Source organism: Myxocyprinus asiaticus, chromosome 40, assembly GCF_019703515.2.
Source record: "Myxocyprinus asiaticus isolate MX2 ecotype Aquarium Trade chromosome 40, UBuf_Myxa_2, whole genome shotgun sequence".
In the NCBI taxonomy this organism is placed as follows: Eukaryota; Metazoa; Chordata; class Actinopteri; order Cypriniformes; family Catostomidae; genus Myxocyprinus; species Myxocyprinus asiaticus.
The window spans coordinates 15,235,121-15,261,007 of record NC_059383.1 but is presented as its reverse complement, the minus strand read 5'-3'; the positions used below and the strand labels follow the sequence as shown (position 1 = coordinate 15,261,007).

The 25,887-nt window shown below is 36.8% G+C and overlaps 1 protein-coding gene across 4 annotated transcripts in view; it reads left to right on the top strand.

The window, feature by feature from the left end:
- Positions 1-23,932, top strand: part of LOC127430507 (nectin-1-like) — a 36,687-nt gene extending 12,755 nt beyond the window's left edge. For 2 of the 4 annotated variants that reach the window (XM_051680336.1, XM_051680337.1), the window contains exons 2-6: positions 10,409-10,780; positions 12,935-13,234; positions 13,556-13,673; positions 14,660-14,811; positions 17,263-18,602. In XM_051680336.1, coding sequence (XP_051536296.1) covers positions 10,423-10,780; positions 12,935-13,234; positions 13,556-13,673; positions 14,660-14,811; positions 17,263-17,759 — 1,425 coding nt within the window. In that variant the 5' untranslated portion in view covers positions 10,409-10,422 and the 3' untranslated portion in view covers positions 17,760-18,602. Of the gene's footprint in view, positions 1-10,408; positions 10,781-12,934; positions 13,235-13,555; positions 13,674-14,659; positions 14,812-17,262; positions 18,603-20,297; positions 20,446-21,471; positions 21,539-22,814 lie in introns of those variants that run through there. The other 2 variants (XM_051680335.1, XM_051680334.1) reach the window with 2 other exon arrangements.
- The last annotated feature ends 1,955 nt before the right edge of the window (positions 23,933-25,887 follow it).

Genomic DNA, 25,887 nt, shown 5'->3' with positions numbered 1-25,887 from the left:
AACCAATGCCGTGAGTTTGAGGGCAGGACTATCTGTTTGGCAGACCAATGGAAGATGGGGTTAGTCTTCGGAAAACCCATTTGATATTATAGTAACACTTTACAATAAGGTTCCATTCATTAACATTAGTTAATGCATTAGGTATCATGAACAAACAATTAAAAGTATATTTCTTTACAGCATTTATGAATCTTTGTTAATGTTAGTTAATAGAAACGCAATTGTTTATTGTTAGTTCATGTAAGCTCATAGTGCATTAACTAATGTTAAACAAATTTATTAGTATATGTTGAAATTAACATTAAAGGGGTCATGACATACTCTTTTTTTTATAATTTTATTTTCGTCCCTGAGGTCTCAAATAATGTTAGTATTTTTATTTTTCTATTTTTTTGCACTAAAACATAATTTAGTAAGATATAATCATTTTCCACCCTGTCTCTGGCCCTCTGTCTGGTTTCAAGCTCTCTGGCCCTTTAAAACTTTAATAAAAACGCCCACTGTTCTGATTGCTAACATTGTACAGCCCCTCAGATGAAACACAATCCGAAGAACATTAACAAACTCCACAAGACCAAAACATTTATAAAACTCCAACATCCAACACATTTCATCTGAATATAATAAACTGTTCACTCAAGCAGCATCATAAACTATCAAACAGTCATGACATATGAAATATTCGTGAATTAAATTGTTTACTTGCGCTTTCAAAGGCCTCCATATAGGTGCATATTTTCAAAAGACTAACAACTGAAAATAGCACAGATGGGTGCAAAAGCAGTCCAGGATGCCTTCAAAACAACAACAAATAGCGCAGCTGAATGAAACACAATGGAGGTCTCCATTTATAGTTATAACTTATATTAGTTCTAATATAACAAGTTATAGAGTTATAACTTGACATTGCGTCTTTTAAAAGAGGCGCGAGATGAACGGTAACGGTGAAAGCCGTTCGTCTAGTGTCGAAAAACATTTAAATCCAGATAGGCACATAAAGGTGTCTTGTGTAAGTCCCCTTTGGTGTAAATTAATCTTCCATCTCTCTCTTCTTCACCTGTGTGTCTGACTGAGCACCAGTGGGCAGGGCCAGGGGTGCAATGATGAAAAATAGAATCAGACTGAGCTTTATTGCCAAGTATGCTTACACATACAAGGAATTTGTCTTGGTGACAGGAGCTTCCAGTGCACAACAATACAAAAACAATACAAAACAGCAACAAGTCTTTAAAATTGAATAAAACAAAACAAATAAATATTGAAAATAAAATAAAGTATATATAGAATGCACAATAGACTATATATATATATATATATATATATATATATATATATATATATATATATATATATATATACAGGTGCATCTCAATAAATTAGAATGTCATGGAAAAGTTCATTTATTTCAGTAATTCAACTCAAATTGTGAAACTCGTGTATTAAATAAATTCAGTGCACACAGACTGAAGTAGTTTAAGTCTTTGGTTCTTTTAATTGTGATGATTTTGGCTCACATTTAACAAAAACCCACCAATTCACTATCTCAAAAAATTAGAATACATCAGAAGAACAATAAAAAAAAAACATTTTTAGTGAATTGTTGGCCTTCTGGAAAGTATGTTCATTTACTGTATATGTACTCAATACTTGGTAGGGGCTCCTTTTGCTTTAATTACTGCCTCAGTTTGGCGTGGCATGGAGGTGATCAGTTTTTGGCACTGCTGAGGTGGTATGGAAGCCCAGGTTTCTTTGACAGTGGCCTTCAGCTCATCTGCATTTTTTGGTCTCTTGTTTCTCATTTTCCTCTTGACAATACCCCATAGATTCTCTATGGGGTTCAGGTCTGGTGAGTTTGCTGGCCAGTCAGTCACACCAACACCATGGTCATTTAACCAACTTTTGGTGCTTTTGGCAGTGTGGGCAGGTGCCAAATCCTGCTGGAAAATGAAATCAGCATCTCTAAAAAGCTGGTCAGCAGAAGGAAGCATGAAGTGCTCCAAAATTTCTTGGTAAACGGGTGCAGTGACTTTGGTTTTCAAAAAACACAATGGACCAACACCAGCAGATAACATTGCACCCCAAATCATCACAGACTGTGGAAACTTAACACTGGACTTCAAGCAACTTGGGCTATGAGCTTCTCCACCCATCCTCCAGACTCTAGGACCTTGGTTTCTAAATGAAATACAAAACTTGCTCTCATCCGAAAAGAGGACTTTGGAACACTGGGCAACAGTCCAGTTCTTCTTCTCCTTAGCCCAGGTAAGACGCCTCTGATGTTGTCTGTGGTTCAGGAGTGGCTTAACAAGAGGAATACGACAACTGTAGCCAAATTCCTTGACATGTCTGTGTGTGGTGGCTCTTGATGCCTTGACCCCAGCCTCAGTCCATTCCTTGTGAAGTTCACCCAAATTCTTGAATCGATTTTGCTTGACAATCATAAGGCTGCGGTTCTCTTGGTTGATTGTGCATCTTTTTCTTCCACACTTTTTCCTTCCACTCAACTTTCTGTTAACATGCTTGGATACAGCACTCTGTGAACAGCCAGCTTCTTTGGCAATGAATGTTTGTGGCTTACCCTCCTTGTGAAGGGTGACAATGATTGTCTTCTGGACAACTGTCAGATCAGCAGTCTTCCCCATGATTGTGTAGCCTAGTGAACCAAACTGAGAGACCATTTTGAAGGCTCAGGAAACCTTTGCAGGTGTTTTGAGTTGATTAGCTGATTGGCATATCACCATATTCTAATTTTTTGAGATAGTGAATTGGTGGGTTTTTGTTAAATGTGAGTCAAACTCATCACAATTAAAAGAACCAAAGACTTAAACTACTTCAGTCTGTGTGCACTGAATTTATTTAATACACGAGTTTCACAATTTGAGTTGAATTACTGAAATAAATGAACTTTTCCACGACATTCTAATTTATTGAGATGCACCTGTATATATATATACACACACATATACATATATGTATACACACACACACACACACACACACACACATACAAATATACGTACATATATATATATATATATATATATATATATATATATATATATATATATATATATATATATATACACAGTGCAAGGGAATGTAATGGCAGTAGAGGTTGGATGTGTTGGATAAATATAAAAAAGACTAAGCTGTGTATTGCACATTAATTATTGCTCAATGGGGCAGTTTTAACTGTTCATGAGATGGATAGCCTGAGGGAAAAAACTGTTCCTGTGCCTGACAGTTCTGGTGCTCAGAGCTCTGAAGCGTTGGCCTGAAGGCAACAGTTCAAATAAGCATTGATGTCTTGCTGAAGAGGCAATCATATGCAGATGTATTTGGTCATTGTGACCACAAGTTCCACAAATTCCAAACTAAACGTTTCTGGAGCCTGGTTTAAATAAATATTCTTTTTTTATTTAGGAGGAAGTTTTAGTTCTGAAACTTACAGTATGTTTTTATCGATCAAGGAATTTGTTCCTCATGTCATGACACCTTTAACTAAGATTCGTAAATGCTTAATAAGTATTGTTCATTGTTAGTTCAAGTTAACTAATGTTGTTAACTAATGTTAACAAATTAAACCTTATTGTAAAGTATTACCGATATTATTTTGTCATGTTTTGTAGTTTGTCATTACTTTTGCAGTGAAATTCTATCTAAAGCAGATCCATTTCATCCTTTGTTTCTCATTCAATTAATAATTAGCTCACAAATCTTCTTAAAGGGATTGTTTACCCAAAAATGAAAGTTCTGTCATGTTGTTCCAAACCTATATAACTTTCTTTCTTCCCTAAAACACAAAAAGGATTTTTTTTCATACAATGAAAGTGAATCAGAACTGGGTCTGTCAGTCTCAAACATTCTGCCTAACATCTCCTTTTGTTTTCCATGGAAGAAAGTCATATTGGTTTGGATTAGAACAGCATGAGGGTGAGTAAATGATGACAGATTTTTATTATTATTATTATCTAAAAAAAAAAAAAACTTTTATTTATTTTTTATTATTATGCAACAAATGTCTAAACGAATTTCTCAGCAGACAATGCTTGCTGTGGGGAAATGCCCGTGTCTTTTCTGGTTGACTCACATAAGCAGTGAGGAGACTGGACAACTGAACAGCAGTTTGGTCTGTGTTCTTGGTCCCCTTTGTTGACGGAGGGCTTTCATTTCTCATTAGCCTGTGTCCTCAGTGCCATGACAGCCGACTTATGAAGCACAGTCAGACCCATCCCCGTCAGGTCATCAGGTCCACATGACAAATCCTGTTTTAGTTTCTGTCACAGGTTTAAAAAGTCCTTGTGAAAAATGTTGTATTTTCATTTTCCTTTGAAACATGATTCTGTGATTTATTTCTGGTGTTGAAGAATTATGTGATTCAGCATCAGCAAATCAGCATATTGTTATGTTTTGTGATAATGAAAGATTCTTGACAATTCCACGATAATGGGCAAAAGTTATTATCATTAAATATTAAAGAAAATTATTTCAGGAAACAAAATGTAAAATTTACTCACCCTCATGTCGTTTCAAACCTGTATGACTTTCTTTCTGCCATGGAACAAAAAAATGCAAATTTGTAAAGAATGTCTTGGCCACTATTTTCAGTTTAAATAAAGTGAAACCAAGCTGTCAATCTCCAAAATGACAAAAAAAGCACAATAAAGGTATCACACTAAAACCATATGTGATTTTATGTCATTTGTTGTGATTATTTATGGTAATTTTATTTGTAATTTTTATGGTGAATTTTTATTATTTTGGGTCTGGAGAGCCCCAGACCTCATTCACTTTCATTGTATGGAAAACCAGGATATATACCAGGAACTTCATCTTTTGGGTTTTACGGAATAAAGTCATACAAGTTTGAAAAGACCTGAGGATGAGTAAATAATGACAGAGCAAATTTTAAATGAAACTATTTGAACTATTCCTTTAACCATAAATGTTTATAACTTGCGAATTTACTCATGGAATTGTCAAGACTGGCAATAAAAATCAAAAGAATAATCTCATTTCTTAAATGGAATGTGCTTGTTCAGTATTTCAGAAAAACTGATAACTCTGGCACTGGTTCAATCTGGAGCACTGTTCGATACAGTTATTTTTTTAAATCTTTTGAATAAAGAAAGGATGATATATCATAAGCCTGACTAGATTTAATATACACTACACTGGTTCTCTCCCCTTCAGTTCCAAGAGATAATCTGGCAATGACAGTGTCCATATAGCCCCAAACATGATAAATGGCAATCACATGGAGTTAATTTGTTTAGAGTAAACATTAATCTGCTAATGAAAACAGGCTTAGCTGGATGTAAATTTGATGACATGTCTCTGAATTACTTTTTTAAGGTATCCACAACATTGGTAGATATTTTATTATTGCATTGTAGGCATTGGGCACTAGGCTGATGCTTTCTCTCATGCGGTTGGAAGCTATCCTGAACTTCAATATCCTGAGTGCTGTAATCTACTGGTGTAGCTAACCTCTTCTAACCTGTCGTGCAGCGGCCCCCGATTCAGTATGGCTTTGCTCTATTTGAGCAGGCTCTCATGAGCAGCCCTAAAGCCTGGGAAAGCTAGCCTGTACCCCTGCTGTCTGCTTTAATCCAGGACAGGCTTACTATTAGACTCTTTTCTGCTCTTTTTTATCATGGATATACATATTTTCGTTCAGTGTTTTGCATTTTACCATGATCGTCATAAATGGACTCCAATATGGACTTCCAAAAATTCTGTTTGACTGTTGTCTCCTTAAAATAGAGGTACTGTAGGGCTGCTCAGTTAATCGCAGTAATTGGAGTAAAATCTCAGTAAGAGCCTATGCAATTTCTAAATCAGTCAGCTTTTTATTTTTTTCTCCGAATTCTGTTTAATTCGCTATTCTGATCGGTGCACATCTTTTGCACATTAACAATCTTGCTGATCAGAATGCAGAGTGCAAAAAAAGAACCAGTGAGGAACAGAACAGAAAACAGAAAGGTGAATAAAGAAAAACTAAAAGGCATAAAGAAATAACTGACACTATTATGTCACTTTTGGAAAAAAATTTTTTCCCCCTCCTGAAATGTGTTTTTAATCACTGAAAGTTTTTAATGTAAAACGTATGCCTGAGGGAAAAAATTTGCCAAAATCGAAATTACATTTGCAATAGCAATATTAATCAATGATTCAAGAATGGCGATATTCATTGTAATAGCCCTGGGGTGCATTATTCTTTGTATCACTCTGCCAGTCTGTGTTTGACGCATTCCAGACAAAGCAATGGTTGATCCTATTTTAGCTTTGTTTGGAACTGTTTTTATTAGCAGAGAAAAAATAGACAAAATAAATGGCCATATTGTGTCTAAAATGTTAATTATTCCATATTAACTTTTTATTAAAGCAATATCACACTCACAATTGTGCTGTTGTATATTAGCATGGCTGTGATTACCTGCAGACTTTTATTGGTTAAATAAGTTTTTTTTTGTTTGTTTGTTTGTTTTTATAGACTTCATTGAGTATGTGTTTCAAATTCCATAGACTTCTTTGTCATACCTTGAACAGACAAATATAACACAACACAGTGAGATATTTCAACCTCGCTGCCATAGAAAGGGCTAGAATCTTCCAAAAACAGGGGAAAATGTGTTTATGGTTATGTAAGGGACTTTGCCTCAGCATTGTGCAGCCTTTTTTTTTTTTTTTTTGGAAAGGGATTGTCTCCTGTTTTTAAGTGGTTTAACACTGGATTTCCTCTGGCTGTGTGGAGGCTTGGGGTTGGAGTATCACAAACACATCTTACAGGTAAACAAAAGCTGTGTTTACAGACACTCTTTAGTCAGGGCAGGTGAATTCCCTCACCACATCTTATTGTAGCCATGGTTCTTTAATCCTCCTGTTTATAGATAACTAGATTTAAGCCCAGTCTCAGCCACAAGGAGGGACTGTACCTTATTTACACTCTACAGGCCCACGGTAAAGAGGCTCGTCTACACCTTTCAGTTCTCTTTTGCCTACAAATACAATGGCATGTGGAAGAAAAGATGTCCATGTAAGCCTTTAAGCTTAACATACCCATTAGGGAAGTTACTGAGCTAATTGTTCCAGTTCTAAAATAGCTGCAGCACATGTCTTATATTTACATCACTGGGGAGACTGGGGCAACTCATCACATGGGGAAATTGTCACATTGGCTATATCTCAGTAACTAAGGGTACGTTTACATGACAATGTTGTACTAAAAATTGAACAATTTTTCCTTTGCGTTTTTGAAAAGTTTCGCATACGGATCCGCGAAAATGACTAAAAAGGCTGTATTATGCATGCCAGGCCAGTAGTAGGCGATGTCACTTTGTAAAGAAACACTACGCGCCTTCGCACATAAGCATTCTTCCACAGAGTGGTGAATACAAACAATGAAGATGGCGATCGCTAGTCGTAGTAGTGATGCAGTAAATCTACACTTTGCTGGAGAAGCGTCAATAAACTCAAAATCTTGAGCAGCACAAACACAGTCCTGTAGTCCACCATTGTAGTTTTGAATGTCTCGTGCATTGTTTTGAAGTACTCGCGCGCATGCCTTTAGACTGAACATGTAATACCTCTGCGTCATCGTTTTTTACAAATTTGCGTTTTTGTATGTTTACACGGAGACGATAACGGCATCATTTTCAAAAACTTGCACTTTGAAACCCGTTTTCAAAGGTTTCCGTTTTCAGGCCCCAATACGCCGTTGTCGTGTAAACGAACAGCCAAAACGCATAAAAGGTTTTCCGTTTTTAGTTGAAAACATTGTCGTGTAAACGGCCCCTAAGATTTTAAAGGGTAAGTTTATCCAAAAATGAAAATTCTCTCACCATTTACTCACCCTCACCTAAGATGTGAATGACTTTCTTTCCTCTGCTGAACACAAATTAAGATTTTTGGAAGAATATCTTAGCTCTGTATGTCCATACAATGCAAGTGAATGGTGGCCAGAACTCTGAAGCAGGGACATGCACAGACAATTTGAGGGACAGGGCCTCTAAACTTTTTTGAGGGGCAGTTGCTTCAAAATTGTCTGTAGAAGGGAGGTGTGGAGATGAGGTAGGGTGCTTGTACGATCTCCGTTGGACTGGGTGGGTAGCCCTGTGTTATGTTTGAATGCTTAACCAAACAAATTAATTACACTTTTATCAATGGAGTAGGTAGCCCTGTTAATGTATCAAAATATTAGGCTTAATAATTAGTCATAACATTTTATTCAAATATATTGTATTCATAATTATTTTCCAAAATGTGTTAAAGATGAAAATATAAATGGTGGGATAATTTGCACAGTACAGGAAAAATGACAAGAAGTAAAATATAAATAAATGCATATAATGCATTGTGTTGAACAGAATAATGCACAAGTGCATGAAGATTCACATTTTTTTCAAAATATTCTTTGTATTTATGGAATACAGGGAGGTTTGGATTATAATAAAAAAAAGAAAAATAATACTGTTGTAACTTTAATTATAGTGCCAATATGAATAAAGGATAATATCATGTCTGACTTGCAAACTAACACAAACAGATGGTAAGTAGACTGTTGATTATGTGTAATAGATTTGCCTGTCATCACTGTACCAACATTTACTGAATATAAAATAATAATATATAAATTATATCTGTCATCTATACAGGCAGAAAAGTATGATCTTTAAACCAAGCAGGCTCACAGAATTACAAACTTAATAGCATGTAACACATTGTAACTGGGACAAATAATCATCGTGAGTAAAGGCACAGTGAAGTATAGCCTACCTTCACAAGTGTATTCTCCAAATATTCCACAATTAATATATATATATAGTAATGTAGCATAATATATTGTAACTGGGGAAGAAAAGAACAACAATTAACTTATTTTGCTTTTATAGACAAATGCAATTATGAACAATGAGGCAGAAATCTAAACTAAATTTACTTATTTAAAGATGTAATTTATTTAATATGCCATCTTGAACTTAAACTGACACCTAGCGGCGTGGATGCAGCATCATTCAAACACAATAGTTTCCAGTTACCAGTGCCATTGTAGAAATTCACTATTCCCAGTTAGCCATGATTAATTTAATCCATGATTGAAAGTGTCCAATAACAGGATGATAACTGAGATTAAGCAAGTAGTATTTGGCTGGTCATGTGATCCTAACATGGCAGCCCCCATGAAGGGACCCTCTGCATGTAGGATAAAACAGTTTTTATAAGTTTACTGATATGACTAAGTCTTCATCTCATATGAGTACTCATGATGTTATACATATGTTACAAAAGTAGGCCTACCATTAATTTCTTTAGAAGTAAAACTTTTTTAATGAGTAAAAAAAATACTGAGTGCACCTTTAAAGTGTGCATTTCTTTCCTCAGTCACTCACCCCTGCGTCTGTTGCGAGAGTGCATGTGTAATCTGAGACAGCCTCTGTTACACATTGGGTATTATTATGGTCAATATAATTTATAATTTAATTCCGCAATCAAAGTTTCAGCATAATTTTGATGCATTTTTACATTCATACATACAGTACTATTATTGAGCCTATAAACGTCATTTCATTTGGGTGTGCAAGCTTTCATTTTAGATGGAATTTGCACACCCTGGAATATCTCAGAGAGGCAGCTCAACAAAAGGGCAGAGGCTTGAGCCTCTAGAGCCACCCCCTCTGCATGTGCCTGCTCTGAAGGTCCAAATATCACATAAAGCAGCATAAAAGTAATCCATACAACTCCAGCTCTTGGGTAAACAAATAAGCACAATAAAACCACACTGGCATACATTCAGGCAATGGTCAGCTATACATCATAAAGGAATATTTTATCCAAAAGGTTGAACTGTGTTCTAAGGACAAGGGTATTTTTCATAAATGTCAGGTCATTGCCAAAGCAATGATTTTATATCTTTTCCATTTTTGATGTTTCATGAACTGTTTTGTGTTGCATAATTGTTTAACTGGTTACATTTTGTCGAAAATCCTATTATAAGCTATTGAATAGCTGGTTGTATTGTGACAACTTAAAACATATTGTTACAACTTACCCAGCTGTTGGGGCAACATGTATTTAATGAAGTGTATATTTGTTTCCTGGGCAGTAACAATGAAAATGTGAAAAAATCATTTTTTCTTTCTTCAACACTTTCTACAGATTACTTACTAAGAATTTTTCTTTGTGCCTTTCATTAGTCAATATATATTCTTATGCTTACCACATTAAAGAATTTAGAAGGTTAGTTTTTTCCTAATATGGCATGTTTTCATGTTCAAGATTTGTTTGTTGATGCTAGTCATCTGTGCATCCATGCTCAATAATACAGTTTACATATACATATACATCCACACATATATTGCTACCACACAAGTAATGTAACCCTGACTATTAATCTTTCCATTGTCAGGTGTTCATGGCCAAATGGTCAAGATGGACAGCAGTAAGTCAGGATTTGTGGGCTCACAGATAGAGCTGCGCTGTCAGTTTGTCAACAGCAACCCACCTGTAAAGATCTCCCAGGTCACATGGCAGAAATTGGTCAATGGCACCAAGCAGAACGTGGCCATCGCCAATCCTGCGCTGGGTGTGTCAGTGCTTTCACCCTTTAAAGAGCGTGTACGCTTCAAAAACCCTGCTGTCCGCCAGCACACTCCTTCTCTGGAAGACACCACCATAGTTTTTAACAAACTGAGACTGTCTGATGAATCTACCTACATCTGCGAGTACACAACCTTTCCAGCAGGCAACAGGGAGAACATGGTCAATCTGACTGTTTACGGTATGTAAAGGCTGTTTTCTCCTTGTACTAAATGTACAGCAAGGTTCCCAGACCACAAATGCCACAACCACAAACACTTAGTGAAAACAATGGAGGTATTATTTCTTGCTGAATAAGTGAACTTAAAGGAATAGTTAACCCAAAAATAAAAATGATTGTCATTATTTACTTAACATAATTTTTTTTCAAACCAAAATGCTGTTATCATTTTTTTGAACCAAAAGGATTCCACCATTTTAATAATAATAATAATAATAAAGCTACTTTTTTAAAATACTCTTAGACTCTTTGTCTGATTCACACAAAATTTGGAGTATATCATCTACAGACCCTCCTGACAAAATAATTTTGATTCATCAAAATGCTTCGGAGTTACATGTCATTAAAATATTTGGGCATGGCCCATTTTCGCTTATCAGCAGATTTCTTCAAAATGCGAAGTCCAAACTTAAGGAAACTTGGTAAATTTAAACAAAAAACTGTTTCATCAAGGAAGTTGGAATTCGGTATACATCTTTTATTCAAGTGCTTACATATCCTTAAAATATTGATTGGACAAATCAACAAAAATGGCTTCAAGCAGGTCATATCCATGCTACAACAGTTCATTGTGACCATGTGTTAAGGTCCAAAAAGAAGAAGGAAAAAAAGCACTAAATAAAAGTAGTTCTTACTGAATTGAACTTCAGGAACCAGATTAGTCTGATCTGTGAACAAATCATTCTTTTGAGCCAGTTCTTTTAAATGAACGTGGTTGATCTTTACAATTAGAACTAAATGGTTCGTTGCGTTTTCATGCTCAGTTATTAGAGCTACTGCTGTTTTCTGCGTAGGTGAGCTATAGTCTTCATCTCTCTTTCCAAGTTTACAAGACACAATGGAAGATCAAATATTTTAAGGAAGGACGTTAGCTGAGGAAGTATTAAATACACATTGCATGTCACCGCTGTCTTTTGGAGCATGAGAACAATGCCAAGGCCAATTGTGGTCTGATTAACATGTCTACGAAGCCAAGATACAATTATCTATATTATCAAGGTCTGTTAGTCCGATTTTGCAAAACAAATGGACTGGAAATAAGATTTCAGTCAGATGTTTTAGTCTTTTTTTTAAGTTGCACGTAAATGTACTGACTGAGAAATACTGATGGAATTTTTTATTTTTGGCTGAACTATTCCTTTACAATTGAATGAGTTCAAGGCCCCTATAATAAGGGAATGATTTAGTGTTTAAGAGGCACATTAAAAATGCTTACATAAAACCAGTGCTACACTAAAGCCTCTGTGATTAAGCCTTAGTGATTAACAGAAAAATCGCAATCATCTGATTACTCTCAATACCCGATCTTTGAAACTGAGGGTACATCTAAGCGGGACATGTAACAATGGATTTAACACTATGCAACTTTGATCATAAATGTTAAACACCAATGGATCGAGTTAAACCTCTGTCTTGGTTATTCAGAATTGGTCAAAATTATATGCATACTAACACTGAGCTAAGAACAATATGTAGAATGTTATGTATGGGTAAAATACCGATTGCTACTTAATATGTAAGTAGTGTAGGAGTCATTGAGTGATGACACGAGAACTACTCTGAGAGGATGAGTGCATTGTGAGCATTACAAAGGCAAGTTTCTTCATTCCTGAATTGGTGTTGTCATCCTCTGTTTGTCAAAGTTAATCAGAGACATAATAGAACTCCAGGAATTCAGCCAAAAAGCAAAAATATGTCCTTGCAGGACAATTGATTTTTAGCATCATGTTATATGTAGGTTATCGGGAGCCAAGGTTGTGTTGCAGTGGATTTTTGCTATATTCTGTGATGGTCACAGGTAAACTGAGATTGATTTTTGTTTCTGAGATAAGTAAAACATTCCACTTTACCTAGGAATGATTTCTCTGCATATTTCATCATTCTTCAAGGTACGGCTGAATCGCAATGAGGCCTGTGTCACAATGATGTTTCCAAGAAAGTTATTATAAAATAATGTATTACATTTCCTAATGAAAAATAAAAACACGAATAAGCTGACCAGCTTGCAAAACATAACATGGCACAGAATCTTACAGTAATCCAGTGGTTATCTGCAGTGCATGAAATATCCCTGTGCATAATATATGTGCTAAGCCCCTGTATTTGTTCACGCAGCTCGCCCTATGATCCAGATGGGTCTGTCCACACCCTCTATAGTGGCAGGATCCAAAGACCTGAAGATGATTGTTGCCACATGCGTTTCAGCCAATGGGAAGCCACCTAGTGTGATCACATGGGAAACTGATTTGGATGGAGAATCCAACACCCAGGAGATCCGCAACCTTGATGGGACCGTCACAGTGCGCAGTGATTACTTGGTGGTTCCCAGTCGAGAAATACACCAACAGCTGCTCACCTGCGTTTCCACATATAATGACGAACAATACACTGAAAGTGTAACGCTCAACATTCAGTGTAAGAAACCATGCTTAACTATTGCTTTAAATGTAAAGTTATTACTAAGGATGCTAAATAATCTTTAAAGGAACTGCAACAGCCTTTCTTAATTGCATTTTATTAATTAAAAGGGAATTTCCTATCCAAAACCTTAATTTCTTATAGCATCCATTTTACAAAATGCTCATAAAGACAATACACTCATCTGAACACTAAGGAAAATAGATGCATCATAGTGTTACTGTAGCTCAGCTGGCACAGCATAGCACTAATGCCAAGTAAGTTGCTTTGGATAAAAGTGGCCGAATGTCATTGCACTGTTTTGTTCCTTGTCTACAGATGAACCAGAGGTGATAATTGAGGGCTTTGATGGGAATTGGTATTTGAACAGAGAAAATGTTCAGCTCACCTGCCTGGCTGATGCCAACCCACCCATCTCTTTGTTTCAGTGGAGATAGTAAGTCTACTGACTTTAATTCTGTGCTATCAATAGTTTCAGGTAAAGAATGTCTGTGATATCCGTATATCTTTGATTTTTATCCTTATATAAAAAAAATTCAGTTAAAGGGAGAGTTCACCCAATAATGAAATTTCTGTTATCATTTTCTCAGTGTCAGTCACCATTCACTCCCTTTGCATTATTATTTTTTTTTTTTTGTACAATGAAAGTGAATGGTGACTGAGGCTAACATTCTGCCTAACATCTCCTTTTGTGTTCCATGGAAGAAAGAAAGACATACAGGTTTGGAACAACATGAGGGTGAGTAAATGAAGACAGAATTTTCATGTTTGGGCATTTTCAACTATACCTTTAATACATTTAAATGGATACATAAAAAAAATATCCAAATGGGCCATAGTTTACTCTTAAATAATTTTAAGATATCTTATTCAAGTTATATTAACTAATATGTTAAGTTGTGTAAATCATCCTTTTTTAGTTGGACCACTGCTTTAGGTGGATAAAGTTCTGTATTACCAGTGTAATTCCTGTGGATGGAATTCCTGTTTAGGTTAGGCCGTGTCCCTTTTTGGTATCCTTGCACTTATTGTTATTTATTTATTTTTTATGTATTTATTTTTATTTGACAAGATTCTTATTTAGAATGATGGCGAGTACAGTAGTTGAAAGGTTAGATATAACTTTGCATAGGCAAGATTAGTAAGCAGTTTTTTCACACAAGTATCATATTAAAAGGTTTAATGTCTTAGTCTTGTGGCTGTGCTTTCAAAAGATTGTGTATTTTATATTTATTATTACATTACTGTAAGTAATTTTAAACAAACTGAGGGACAAGTCAAAATCAATAGAATTGTACTTTTATTGAACCTGGAACATTACTGTAAGATATTGAATACCTTCAGGCCTTTGGGCATCTGTCAGTTGTTTGTCAATATCAGTTAAATTTTATGCAAGATCTGATCAGTATTTTCTCTCTCTAGCTTGAACGGTTCCCTGCCGAGTACAGCAGAGGTCCGAGAAGACGTGCTGATGTTCAAAGGACCTGTAACCTATGACATAGCAGGCAAATATATCTGTGATGCCTCCAACAGCATTGGGACAGGATCGGCATCCACTGAGGTCACCGTCACGGGTATGTTGTTGCAACTTCCTCTGAAATGAATGCATGTGACTTGTGCGTTTCTGTGCATGTAAAAATGCATGTAAATCTTTTAGTTAATTTTTCCTCTTAACACCATCATCAGCTCAAATCTTACACTTGACTGCCTCTGAAACATCACTTAAAAGAAATACTTAAGGCAACAACAGAAATTCTGTCATCATTCACTCACTCTCATGTCATTTTTAACCTGTATGACTTTATTTCTTCCATGGAACACAAAATTAGATGTTAGGCAGAATGTGAGCCTCAGTCACCATTCACTTTCATTGTATAGAAAAAGATGCAATGAAAGTAAAAGGAGACTGAAACTAACATTCTGCCTAACATCTCCTTTTGTGTTCCACTTAAGAAAGTAAGTCATACTGGTTTGGAACAACATAGTGACTAAGGACCGAAATTTCATTTTTGCATGAACTATTATGACGCTCACTGCCTGAAACTGTATTTAGATCTTTGCTCCTTGTGTGTTTTTGATACAGTGCCTTGCAGGGGCAGCACTTTGCATGTGGCTGCAAGTTTGTGTCTTGCTCCTGAATGGTGATAGCCTTGGTTTTGCATTTCACTCATTGCATTCTGTTAACATAAGGTGTGGTCTATAGAAGCATGTTTACATTTACAATATGTGCATGGCCATTTATGCATGGTGCTTCATGTCTGAAGTGCTGCTGTCTTTGCATGGTAGTCTCTTTGCCTGAGTGACAACACCTAGGAAAAAATTCCATGTAGACTGCAAAAAGTGAACACAACCCTTCCCTGTCCCTACACCCTCCTGTTTCTCTTATAATAATGCATATTGTTATTCTAAATGGAGAGGGTCTTTGGTTCTCAACTGGTGAGTCGCAGGTCTGTTCTGATTAGGTTGCAAACAGAAGGGAAAACCATTCTAAATGCAAATACTTTATATATTAACATATATTTTTGTGATATGAAATTCATCTGTCACTTGGTACCATGGTTAATACTAATACAATATTTGTCCCAGTGTTTTTCCATGTCTTAGGTTTGTAAATCACACTTCTGTTGCTGTTTATGCATTTATAATAGTCGATTTTCCTTTTCTATGTCATGAAAATTTGCATATTGTTGGGCCTATTCAGTTCATGGTAATATTACTGAAATTCAATGTTTAAAGGAATAGTTCAACTAAAAAAAATGAAAATTCTGTCATTAACTCACCATAATGCTGCTCCAAACCAGTACGAATTTCTTCCATAGAACAAAAGGTACATTTTATTTAAGGAGTTTATTTGTCATATAATAATAATGAAAAGTGAAAGTGAAAAGTCTGTCAAGCTCAAAAAGGACAGAAAAACACCATAAAACCACAGTAAAAGTAATCGATACAACTCATCCATTATATTCAGGGTTTAAATTGGGGTTGAATGGTCCGGAATAAAAATTTTTTTTAAAAAATGTGTCCAGTCTGTGTCGCACCAGAGCTTGTTCTGCTATCATTTGCCTAGCGCAGTGGCAGTGCTGGCTTACTTGGTGCCCTAGGTGAGATTCGATGTGGCACCCCCCCTAAAATAAAATGTAACCCTCCTCTCCTTTGGGTTGCAAAATCATCAATGAATTTGTCATATCTGCCCAGCAATCACATGGTTGATATTAATTTGCCAAGACCACTGAGGCGATCCTGTGTCATGGTGTACCTATACAGTTGTTCATGGTTATCTTAAGTTTGTTCAGAATGTAAGAATGCATTATCCATAAACGTCCATAATCCAAACCATAGAGAGTAGCCTGACAGGAACAACTCGGGGCACCTTTCTCCCATCGCGATCTTGTGAACTCTGTGTGGGGGCGGGGTGGCACGATTTGGGGCACCTGTCTCCCATCGCGAACTTGCAATGTCTGTGCGGGGATGGCCAAGCAGGTTCCCTGTCGTGCTGCCTCAGAGAGTGTTGCTGCCCTAGGTGGCTGCCTATATCACCTATGCCAGGATCCGCTAATGGCCTAGGGGCACTGTTTTAAACGCACAAGCGTTTCGCCGTCCGCTTCAAGGAGTTCAACCAGTGGGAAGAAATATGTATAAATTTGTAGCCTCCATATTTAATTCCAGCACTTTTTTAAATGATTTGATTTCATTTGAGTCACTATTCACTTTCGTCAAATGGCAAATAAACCCTATTAAGACTTTTTTCACCTTTTGTATCCACGGAAGAAAGAAAATCAAATGGTTAGAATGGCATTAGCTTGAGTAAATAATACAGATTTTTCATTTTTGAGTGAACTTCCTATAATTTTAAAAACACTTTTGCTTACTTTTGTACAGTAGACAATTTTGTCACTATGTTGGGTTGCCACTTGATGCAAAATCTGCATCCTGAATCAAAACTAGTTGAGAACCACTGGTCTATATAGCTTTTCTTTCAGTGGAGTTCTCAAACCCTTTTCCCTACAATGTCTTTCCTTACCCAGAATTCCCTAGTTACCCACGTGAGATGTCTCAGGAGCAACATCATGTGGGTACTGTCATTGGTGGAGCTGTTGTGTGTGGTGTGGTGCTTTTGGCGGCCATTACTCTCCTGGTAGTGTTTGTCTATCGGCGGAGATGCATGTTTAAAGGAGATTACAGTACCAAAAAACAAATCATTGGAAATGGCTATGACATGGCTGGCAGCCTGCCCCAGCATCCCTCTCAGAGCATGACCTTCTCCGAAGACTCAGATGAAGAGATGAAAAAGCTCGAATTTTACAGAGGCTCCAGTTTATTAGGAGGAAACATTCAGGAGTTTCACAGCAGCCAAGATAGCAGAATGAAGGCCTACCACACGGGACTCATTGAGGAGCATGAGAGGTGTGGATACAATGAACAGACTTACATTTATGATTATGGATCTGAGGTAGAAGTCTCAGTGGACATGGTTCCTCAAATGGACGGCTCTGTCATTTCCAAAGAAGAGTGGTATGTGTAGAAGTTGAAGACTTTGAGCTTCTCAGCATGTTTCTCATCTTCTACCTTCCCCTCAAACTCATTCCTTGCCATCTCCCTCCTTTAAAGCAGGAACTGGGTTACATTTGTGTGAATATCTGAATTGTTGACATGAAAGTCCAAACTAATGAAGGATGGTTCTGAACTGACAAATGATTGGCCATGTCATTGATTTTGCATGAGATAATGACCTCTTACAAACACTAAAAGCTTTTGCAAGCTGGATGTGGGTTGATATCTTGAGGGTGCTCTGCCATTGTAATGAGAAAACAGTTTTGCTTCTGTGTTTACTCTAGGGCATTAGTTTTAAACTGTAGTATGTCCCATAAACTGTGAAAGTCTTACTGGATATAATTTTGCGCAAGATTCAGGAAAATATTGGCTGTTGCTGTGTCAGATATTGTGTTGTTTTTGAAACAGAATAGTGACTTTCTGGCTGCTTTTATCACAGTTCTTAAAAACAACTACCCTGGAAACACATACAGCTAAATCAAATATTTTCCACAATAAACCCCTATAATAAGTCCCTGCACTGTATCAGCAATTTACTGCATACCTTAGTGGCTGCAATACTAAGTGTTAACATGTAGTGTCAATGCCATTTTATGAGATTACATAATATGCTGTACTACATAAATGGTTTAAATTGGGTTTTTTTTTTTAGGTCTCTTTGTGTAAACTAATGTTTTAACTAATGTTTCTTATGGGTGTCCTTGGATGGATGATCACCCTGGGCATCATACTCAGTATAGCAGGCACAATACTTGATCAACAAACAGTAGCAGCACAAGCACACAGGGTCAGAAAATTTGACAAATTTATATAACAATTTATGTTTGTGCATATAACACTATGTGTCATAATATATATATATATATATATATATATATATATATATATATATATATATATATATAAACATGTTTAATGCCAATTGGAATGGTTCGTTTTTGTATTTTTATTTATTTATGTAATTTTAATTTTTGTAATTGCAACGAAAATTGCCCAACTTGTTGTTACTGTATAGTTTGTAAAATGTTGCTTCATTTATTAAGGAAAACAACTTGTGTGTGTTCAACATGTGTATCATTATTATGCTGCCAAGCCAAACATACTGTGATATACAGTGCCTGTTCTCTGCTGTTATCTTGTGATTTGTACTAAGTGTCAGTAAGTCTTGTGAATCCTTGGCTGACGTATAAATAAAAACATAACCACCATTTCAATTCACAAGTTTGCGTGTTCATATAATCTTGAAATAATGGAAAATGGTTTAACTAGTTGCTGTCCACAATGGAGGGGTTTGAGCGCAAGACTTGACTTGAATACATGTTATGAAGTGAATGTATATTAAGAGTGGGAGAGAGGGACGCGAGCCTTTATATACTCTAGTGGTGAATGCGAGATTAGATGAAAATGCTCCTCCTGAACTTTCATTTAGAACTCCAATTAAGATGAAATTGTACACTATAATGTCTTCTTAGTCTAATTACGAGGTATGTTCTGCTTCTGATAAGGTTATTGGGAATACATGAAGAAGTTCCATCCAAGCAGAGCAATTTAAGAGGAATGTTTGGGGTCATCTGTTCCGGACGTTCTTTGTTTGAGGCTGGCTTTTGTCTGTACAAAGTGGAAACATTATGCCATTAACATCTCTTTTACAGCCATTAGAGCACCCCATGACATAATTCCCTTTTCATTGTTTGCCATCGACATCATTGTTGTTTTATGTATACAATGACCTAAGGGAAAGCTCACATGAATACCTTTCATAGTAGCCCCATTTGTTGATATGAGTTTGCACAAAAGAAGGGCATGTATGCTAATGTGAGGCGGATGTGTGCTTTCTTTCTCACCAGCATTAAACAATAGGGCTTGGACCTTACAAAAGAACTATTATCATTACTTTAATAGCAGAAACATACATCGGAAATGATGTTTCAGAGGCATTTACTTAAATCTGTAGTAGTATTCCTGTACAATCTGATATTACAAATATTGTGTTGAAGCTTTTAAAAGTTGGAAACCCTTTACAATAAGGTTGTTGCATTAGTTAAAGCAATAGTTAACTTGAACTAACAATTAACAATACTTTCACAGCATGTACTGTATAATCTTGGTTAATATTTATCACATTTTAACATTAAAAATTGTATAGCTACTTTAACATTAGTCAATGGATAATTAACCAACATTAAACAATAGTATATTGTATGACTTTCTGTCTTCCATGAAACACAAAAGGAGATGTTAGGCAGAATGACAGCCTCAGTCACCATTCACTTTAATTGCAGCTTTTTTCCATACAATGAAAGTAAATGGTGACTGAGGCTTTAATTTGACCTTAAATCTCCTATTGTGCTCTATTCGGAAGAAAGAACATACTGGTTTGGAATAACATGAGGATGAGTAAATGAGTAAATTATGATACAACCGTATTGTAAAGTGTTACAATAAGGTCAGTATGTAGTGTATTTGGTGGAATTAGCCAGGAGATGCCCACCATTTATTTTCCCTGCAGAAAAGCCCCTGCCATTGAGTGCCACAGAGAGGGTGATGGGTGTCCTTGGATGGGTGATCGCCCTGGGCATCATACTCAGTATAGTAGGCACAATATACTTGGTCAACAAACAGCAGCGGCACAAGCACATAGAGTCGGACAATGGCTTGTAAGTACTTAAATCCATTAGAAATTATACACTCATTAGGATATCTTTTCAAGTATCAGTCTGGGACTTTACCAATGAGGCCTTTATAATGTCAACTGAAGGGGTATTCATCCATAAATGAACACAATATTAATAGCTTAATTTCTTTGTCCTAGAAGTTCTTATACTGTCTTATTTTTATACATACAACTCATGTCATCATACTTTTTTACATAACAAAAGGTTACATTTAAAGGTCTTTGTGAGTGGTCTATGTTTTTAGTCTTTGGGAGTGGTCTATGTTTTTAATCAATCGTACACTCCCACTTTATCAACTTCAGACAATGATGACAATTATGAGTAAGCTAAGCTTATGAGGAGTTATAACTATGCTTAAGTTTACCAGTTAAATATACGGATGAATGTTCTGCAGATACTCTCATTTTAAGTCACTAATTCTCATTTAACTCTTAAATTCCATATTTAATGCCAGAGGCACAGCATCAATACCATATGTACAAGCAAGAAGCATGCAAAATGTCAAATACACAATTTTCAGTTCATCAAATGAATAGAACAGTTCAGGAAATGTGTAATGGTGCACTTAGTATATCTTCCTCATTAAAAAATTTTTTTTACCTCTAAAAGAAATTAATAGTAGACTACTTTTACAAAATATGTTTCAAATCATGTACACTCACATGAGATGAAGACTCCAGTCATATTAGTAGTCTCCACAGTTCAAAAACCTCCGCTTTCAGTTTCTTAACATTATTGTTGTCCAAAGTATGCGGTTCTCCAAACCACTAGATGTCGTATTTGTCCAAGACAACTTCCATAACAACTAGCACAACATAAACAAAAAATTACCTTTAAGACGCGAGTCATAAAGTCACAGGGCCTTTGAAGGGCTTAACACGTAATGGATATTTGACACTGATGTGTATTTCTGAAATTTGGGGAGTAAAGCTAAATAAATTGCCCTGTAGCTGTTTTAGGCATTGTGTTTTGTTAAGACCCTCTATATCTTCCTCTCTATTATTACAGGCATAGTTCTTCTGCAGCCCACAAAAAGCCTTCCTCCTCTAAAAAGAAGATAGCTGATGACTTTCAGGTAAGAGAGCACTCAGTCAGCCCACATAACCACCAATAAGGGCTCTGAGCATTTTGTCAGAAGAAAAGATGCACTAATGCACAGTACTCTGGCAGCCGACCTGAATAACTGAGGCTTTAATGATAAACTCCAAGTGCCTTTGGCACAATACTGAACAGAGAGTGCCTCCTACTGGTGACTGGTCTCTTTGTTAAAGGGATATTTCTCCCCAAGATGAACATGAAAATTCTGTCACCATTTACTCACTCTTATGTTGTTCCAAACCCGGATGACTTTTTTTTCTATCCCTTTAAAGGGATAGTTCACCAAAAAATTAAGATTCTCTCATCATTTACTCACCCTCATGCCATCCCAGATGTGTATGACTTTCTTCTGCAGAACACAAATGAAGATATTTAGAAGAATATTTCAGCTCTGTAGATCCTCACAATGCAAGTGAATGGTGATCAGAACTCAGAAGGTCCAAAAATGACATATAGGGAGCATAAAAGTAATCCACAAGACTCCAGTGGTTAAATCCATGTCTTCTGAAGTGATATGATAGGTGCTGGTGAGAAACAGATTAAAATGTATGTCCTTTTTTACTATCAATCTCCACCTTTGACCAGCCCTGTCCAGTAGGTGGCTGAATGTGAAAGTGAAAGTCACTTCCACACCAGAATGTGGAAGTGAAAGTAAAGTGTAGATTTCCAGTTAAAAAAGGACTGAAATATTGATCTGTTTCTCACCTGCACCTATCATATCACTTCAGAAGGTATGGATTTATCCATTGGAGTCTTATGGATTACGTTTATACTGCCTTTTAGGCCTTCTGGTCACCGTTCCCTTACATTGTGAAGACCAAAAGAGCTGAAATATTCTTTTAAAAACCTTTGTTTGTGTTTTGCAAAAGAAAGAAAGTCATACACATCTGGGATGGCATGAGGATAAGTAAATGGAAAAAGGAATTTTCATTTTTGGGTGAACTATCCCTTTAAGTCCTAATATCTCTGAAAAAACTGTGAAATTTACAGTAGGTATATTTAATTTTGTATTCATAGTGTATGTTTTAGCAATAACTCTAACTTTGAGAACCTGAGCATATAACCACCCTGGACTTTGCTACTTTTAAAACATTAATGTATTCTGAATTGTAAAAAATGGTTCATTTATAACTTTAAGATTCAGTGTGACAGCACCAGCAGGCGTAATATCACAGTGACAGTACTCTCATTAAATATACACAACACTGATTCTCTTCTTCTCTCTATCTGACCTTATATCCTTTTTCCCAAAGAGCCCCGGGAGGTTCTACGACGAGCTCCCGAACACGGCCGACTACATGAGTTACCGTTTGGCATGTAACAAAGAGGATTATCTGGAACAGCACTCTCCGCCCATTCAACCTCCTCTGACCTTCCTGCCCCAAAACCCCTACACTCAACACAGCAACCAGACCGCTATATTCACCTACCCCACTCCCACCGGCCCCATCTCCTCATACACTTTTCCTAAAGAGCAGTATGTTTGAATAAATCTACAACCTCTGTCTTTTTGTTTCTTTATTCAGTTGCTCTGTGATTGTGTACTTTTGATATTAACTATTTCTTTTTTTCTTCATGTTTTTATGTGGTGTTCTATCTGCAAACTTTAAAAAATTAGTTAATGTCTAAGCATAATTGGATTTACATGAACATTTCTTTATTTTTAATTATAACATTACTTAGATTTAATATGTAAATAATTACTGACTAAAGCATCAAAGTAGCTTCTGGCTGTACACAACAAATTAGATTCTGATCTTCTCAAAGCAGGTCAGTGATCCTTATATCCCATTTACTAGTGCAGGCCTGTATTTTTTTTTATTGTTTTCTGTAAAGTTATTCATCATTCCATTGATTTATGTCATATGGGATTTGTTGTGTATTGTGTATTCTTTTTGCTATTTTCATATTAGTGAAAATTATGACAGCCACATGATTATGAACAATACTTAACAAAATAATCTGTCTGTGAAATGTTTATAATTTATTTGTTTATTTTGCATCTATAAGGTGTATATGCTGTATATGTATATATGTGGAATTTTTTTTTATATGAACACCAGCAAATTCAAGGTAAAATATTTATTTAGAATGGTCATTTGTCCTTTATTATTGTTTACATTATATGCTTTGTGACATTCATGCAAAACGGTACTTCCAAAGGTACTACCATGCTCTACAAATCTAATTATATATAAAGAGTATTTATACAATGTATAGAGCACAAGATAGTGTGCAGAAACTTAATGGGTTACATTATATGTACTGTATGTGTGTTGTTACGGTGACCAGCTGGTATTAAATAAGCTGATTCTGATGTTTCTGATCAGTGGAAATGTCTTGTGAGTTTATGATATTTTAATATCTTGTGTTTTTGTTTGTTTCTCTTTTTCTACTAATAAAAAATATTCACTTCAATGTTCATTCTGTTTAAAAATTGATGATGATATATTGTATATTTTATTAATCATCTTGCTTTTATGCATGATATGATAATGCAATGTAATGTATGCAAGTTATGGGGAAGTAATTGTGATGATTACACAGGACTTTAACTGGAATAATCTGATTATAGATACAGTTTTATGAATAGGACATACTACATGCCATCTGGAGTGAACATTACTTGACAGATCACAGTTGGTTCAGTCTGGTTACACAACTGATTTGCACTAATCACAAAATTCAGATTATTAACCATTTTTAAGTGTACATGTGTAAGCAACCTTTTAAAAGTTATCTCATTACATTAGATAACTAAATATCTATTTAAGTAGCATTTATTGTTTTTAGAAATTAGCACAAACACTTTTCAAGAAAACATTTTACATTAGCAATTTTTTGGGGGTGGGTTTTAAATTATACAACAATATGCATACTTTTCAAGATTAAAAAAAATATTTGGACACTTGCTTCTTAAACATAACTGAACATGTCCACAATTAATGTGATGAACTACACCTGTGGTTCCTCTGAAAGGACATCTGTGAATTTGAGGGGAGCTGACTTTATACATCCACTAAAACCACCTTGAGGCCAGTTGATAAAATAGTAATGGTAAAAGTGACAAAGAAAAGTGAAGTTACTGTAGTTCTGAGAAAAGGTCAAGAATCATTTGTTCGCAGATGCCACACTCTTTGTTCCCTATCTGTCACTCACTCGACGTTGCGTCGATGTAGTGACACTAGGGGTCACTCTTGGGAGCCTGAAACACCTCTGGTCTTTGATAAAAGGCCAATGAAAATTGGCGAGTGGTATTTGCATGCCACTCCCCCCGGACATACGGGATATAAAAGGAGCCGGTATGCAACCACTCATTCAGATATTCTCTTCGGAGCCGAACGGTCATGCTCACTGAGCTGAATTCTCACGACTGTTCATTCACTTCTGCTGGATCTGAAGGCACATTTCAGCGGCTTCTCCCTCCTCTGCACTGGTGCACTGCAGAGAATGCCCCTGGGCGCTTTGGCAGAAAAAAGAGAGTATATTTTCCTGAAAGAATATATTTCTCTAAAAGAGCGGCACACACGGAACGTCTAATTAAAGACGCCTTTCCGATTGTGTGTTATTCCTGGTTGCGGTCGTTACCTCTCAACTTCAGACGGTCACAATCGCTGTCTTTCATGTCTGAGCGCATACCACACGAAGGCAGCGTTCGTAGACCATGACCATGGCAACGTTGCGGTTGTGGCTTGCTTTCGTAAGAAAAGCCAGGGGCTATACGGCGATTCCCCCTGTGGATAAGGCGCTCGTGGTGCACCTATGCCCGCAGAGCGCCGCCACCTGGTGCGGACGCCCAAAGCTCCCGTCCAAGTCCTGTAGGTTCATGTCGTCCCTGACGGCCAAAGCCTACAGCGCTGCTGGACAAGCCGCCTCTGCCCTGTCCACATTAGTGGTCCAGGAGCACCACCTTTGGCTCAACCTGGTTGAGATGGGTGAGGCCGACAAGACACGATTCCTTGCTGCCCCCATCTCCCAGGCTGGCCTATTCGGCGACACCGTCGAGGACTTTGCCCAGCAGTTCTCGACGGTGAAGCAGCAGACAGAGGCTATCCGGCATATCCTGCCCCGGCACGGCTCAAGATCCCAAACGCCGTCTGCTCGTCGCCAAGGGCGTCCCCCTGCGGTGACTGCACCAGCTCCACTGCAGCCCGCCCCTTCAGCCCGGCCCCGGTGTGGAGCCAACCACAGGAAGCAGACACCACCCATCTCACGGCCGGCCGCCAAGAACCCACAAAGGTCATCAAAGCGCCCCTGAGATGGGCGACCCAGTGTCGACGAACCCACTGCATTGGAGCTGGTAGTAAGACCACTCCATCCCCCAGT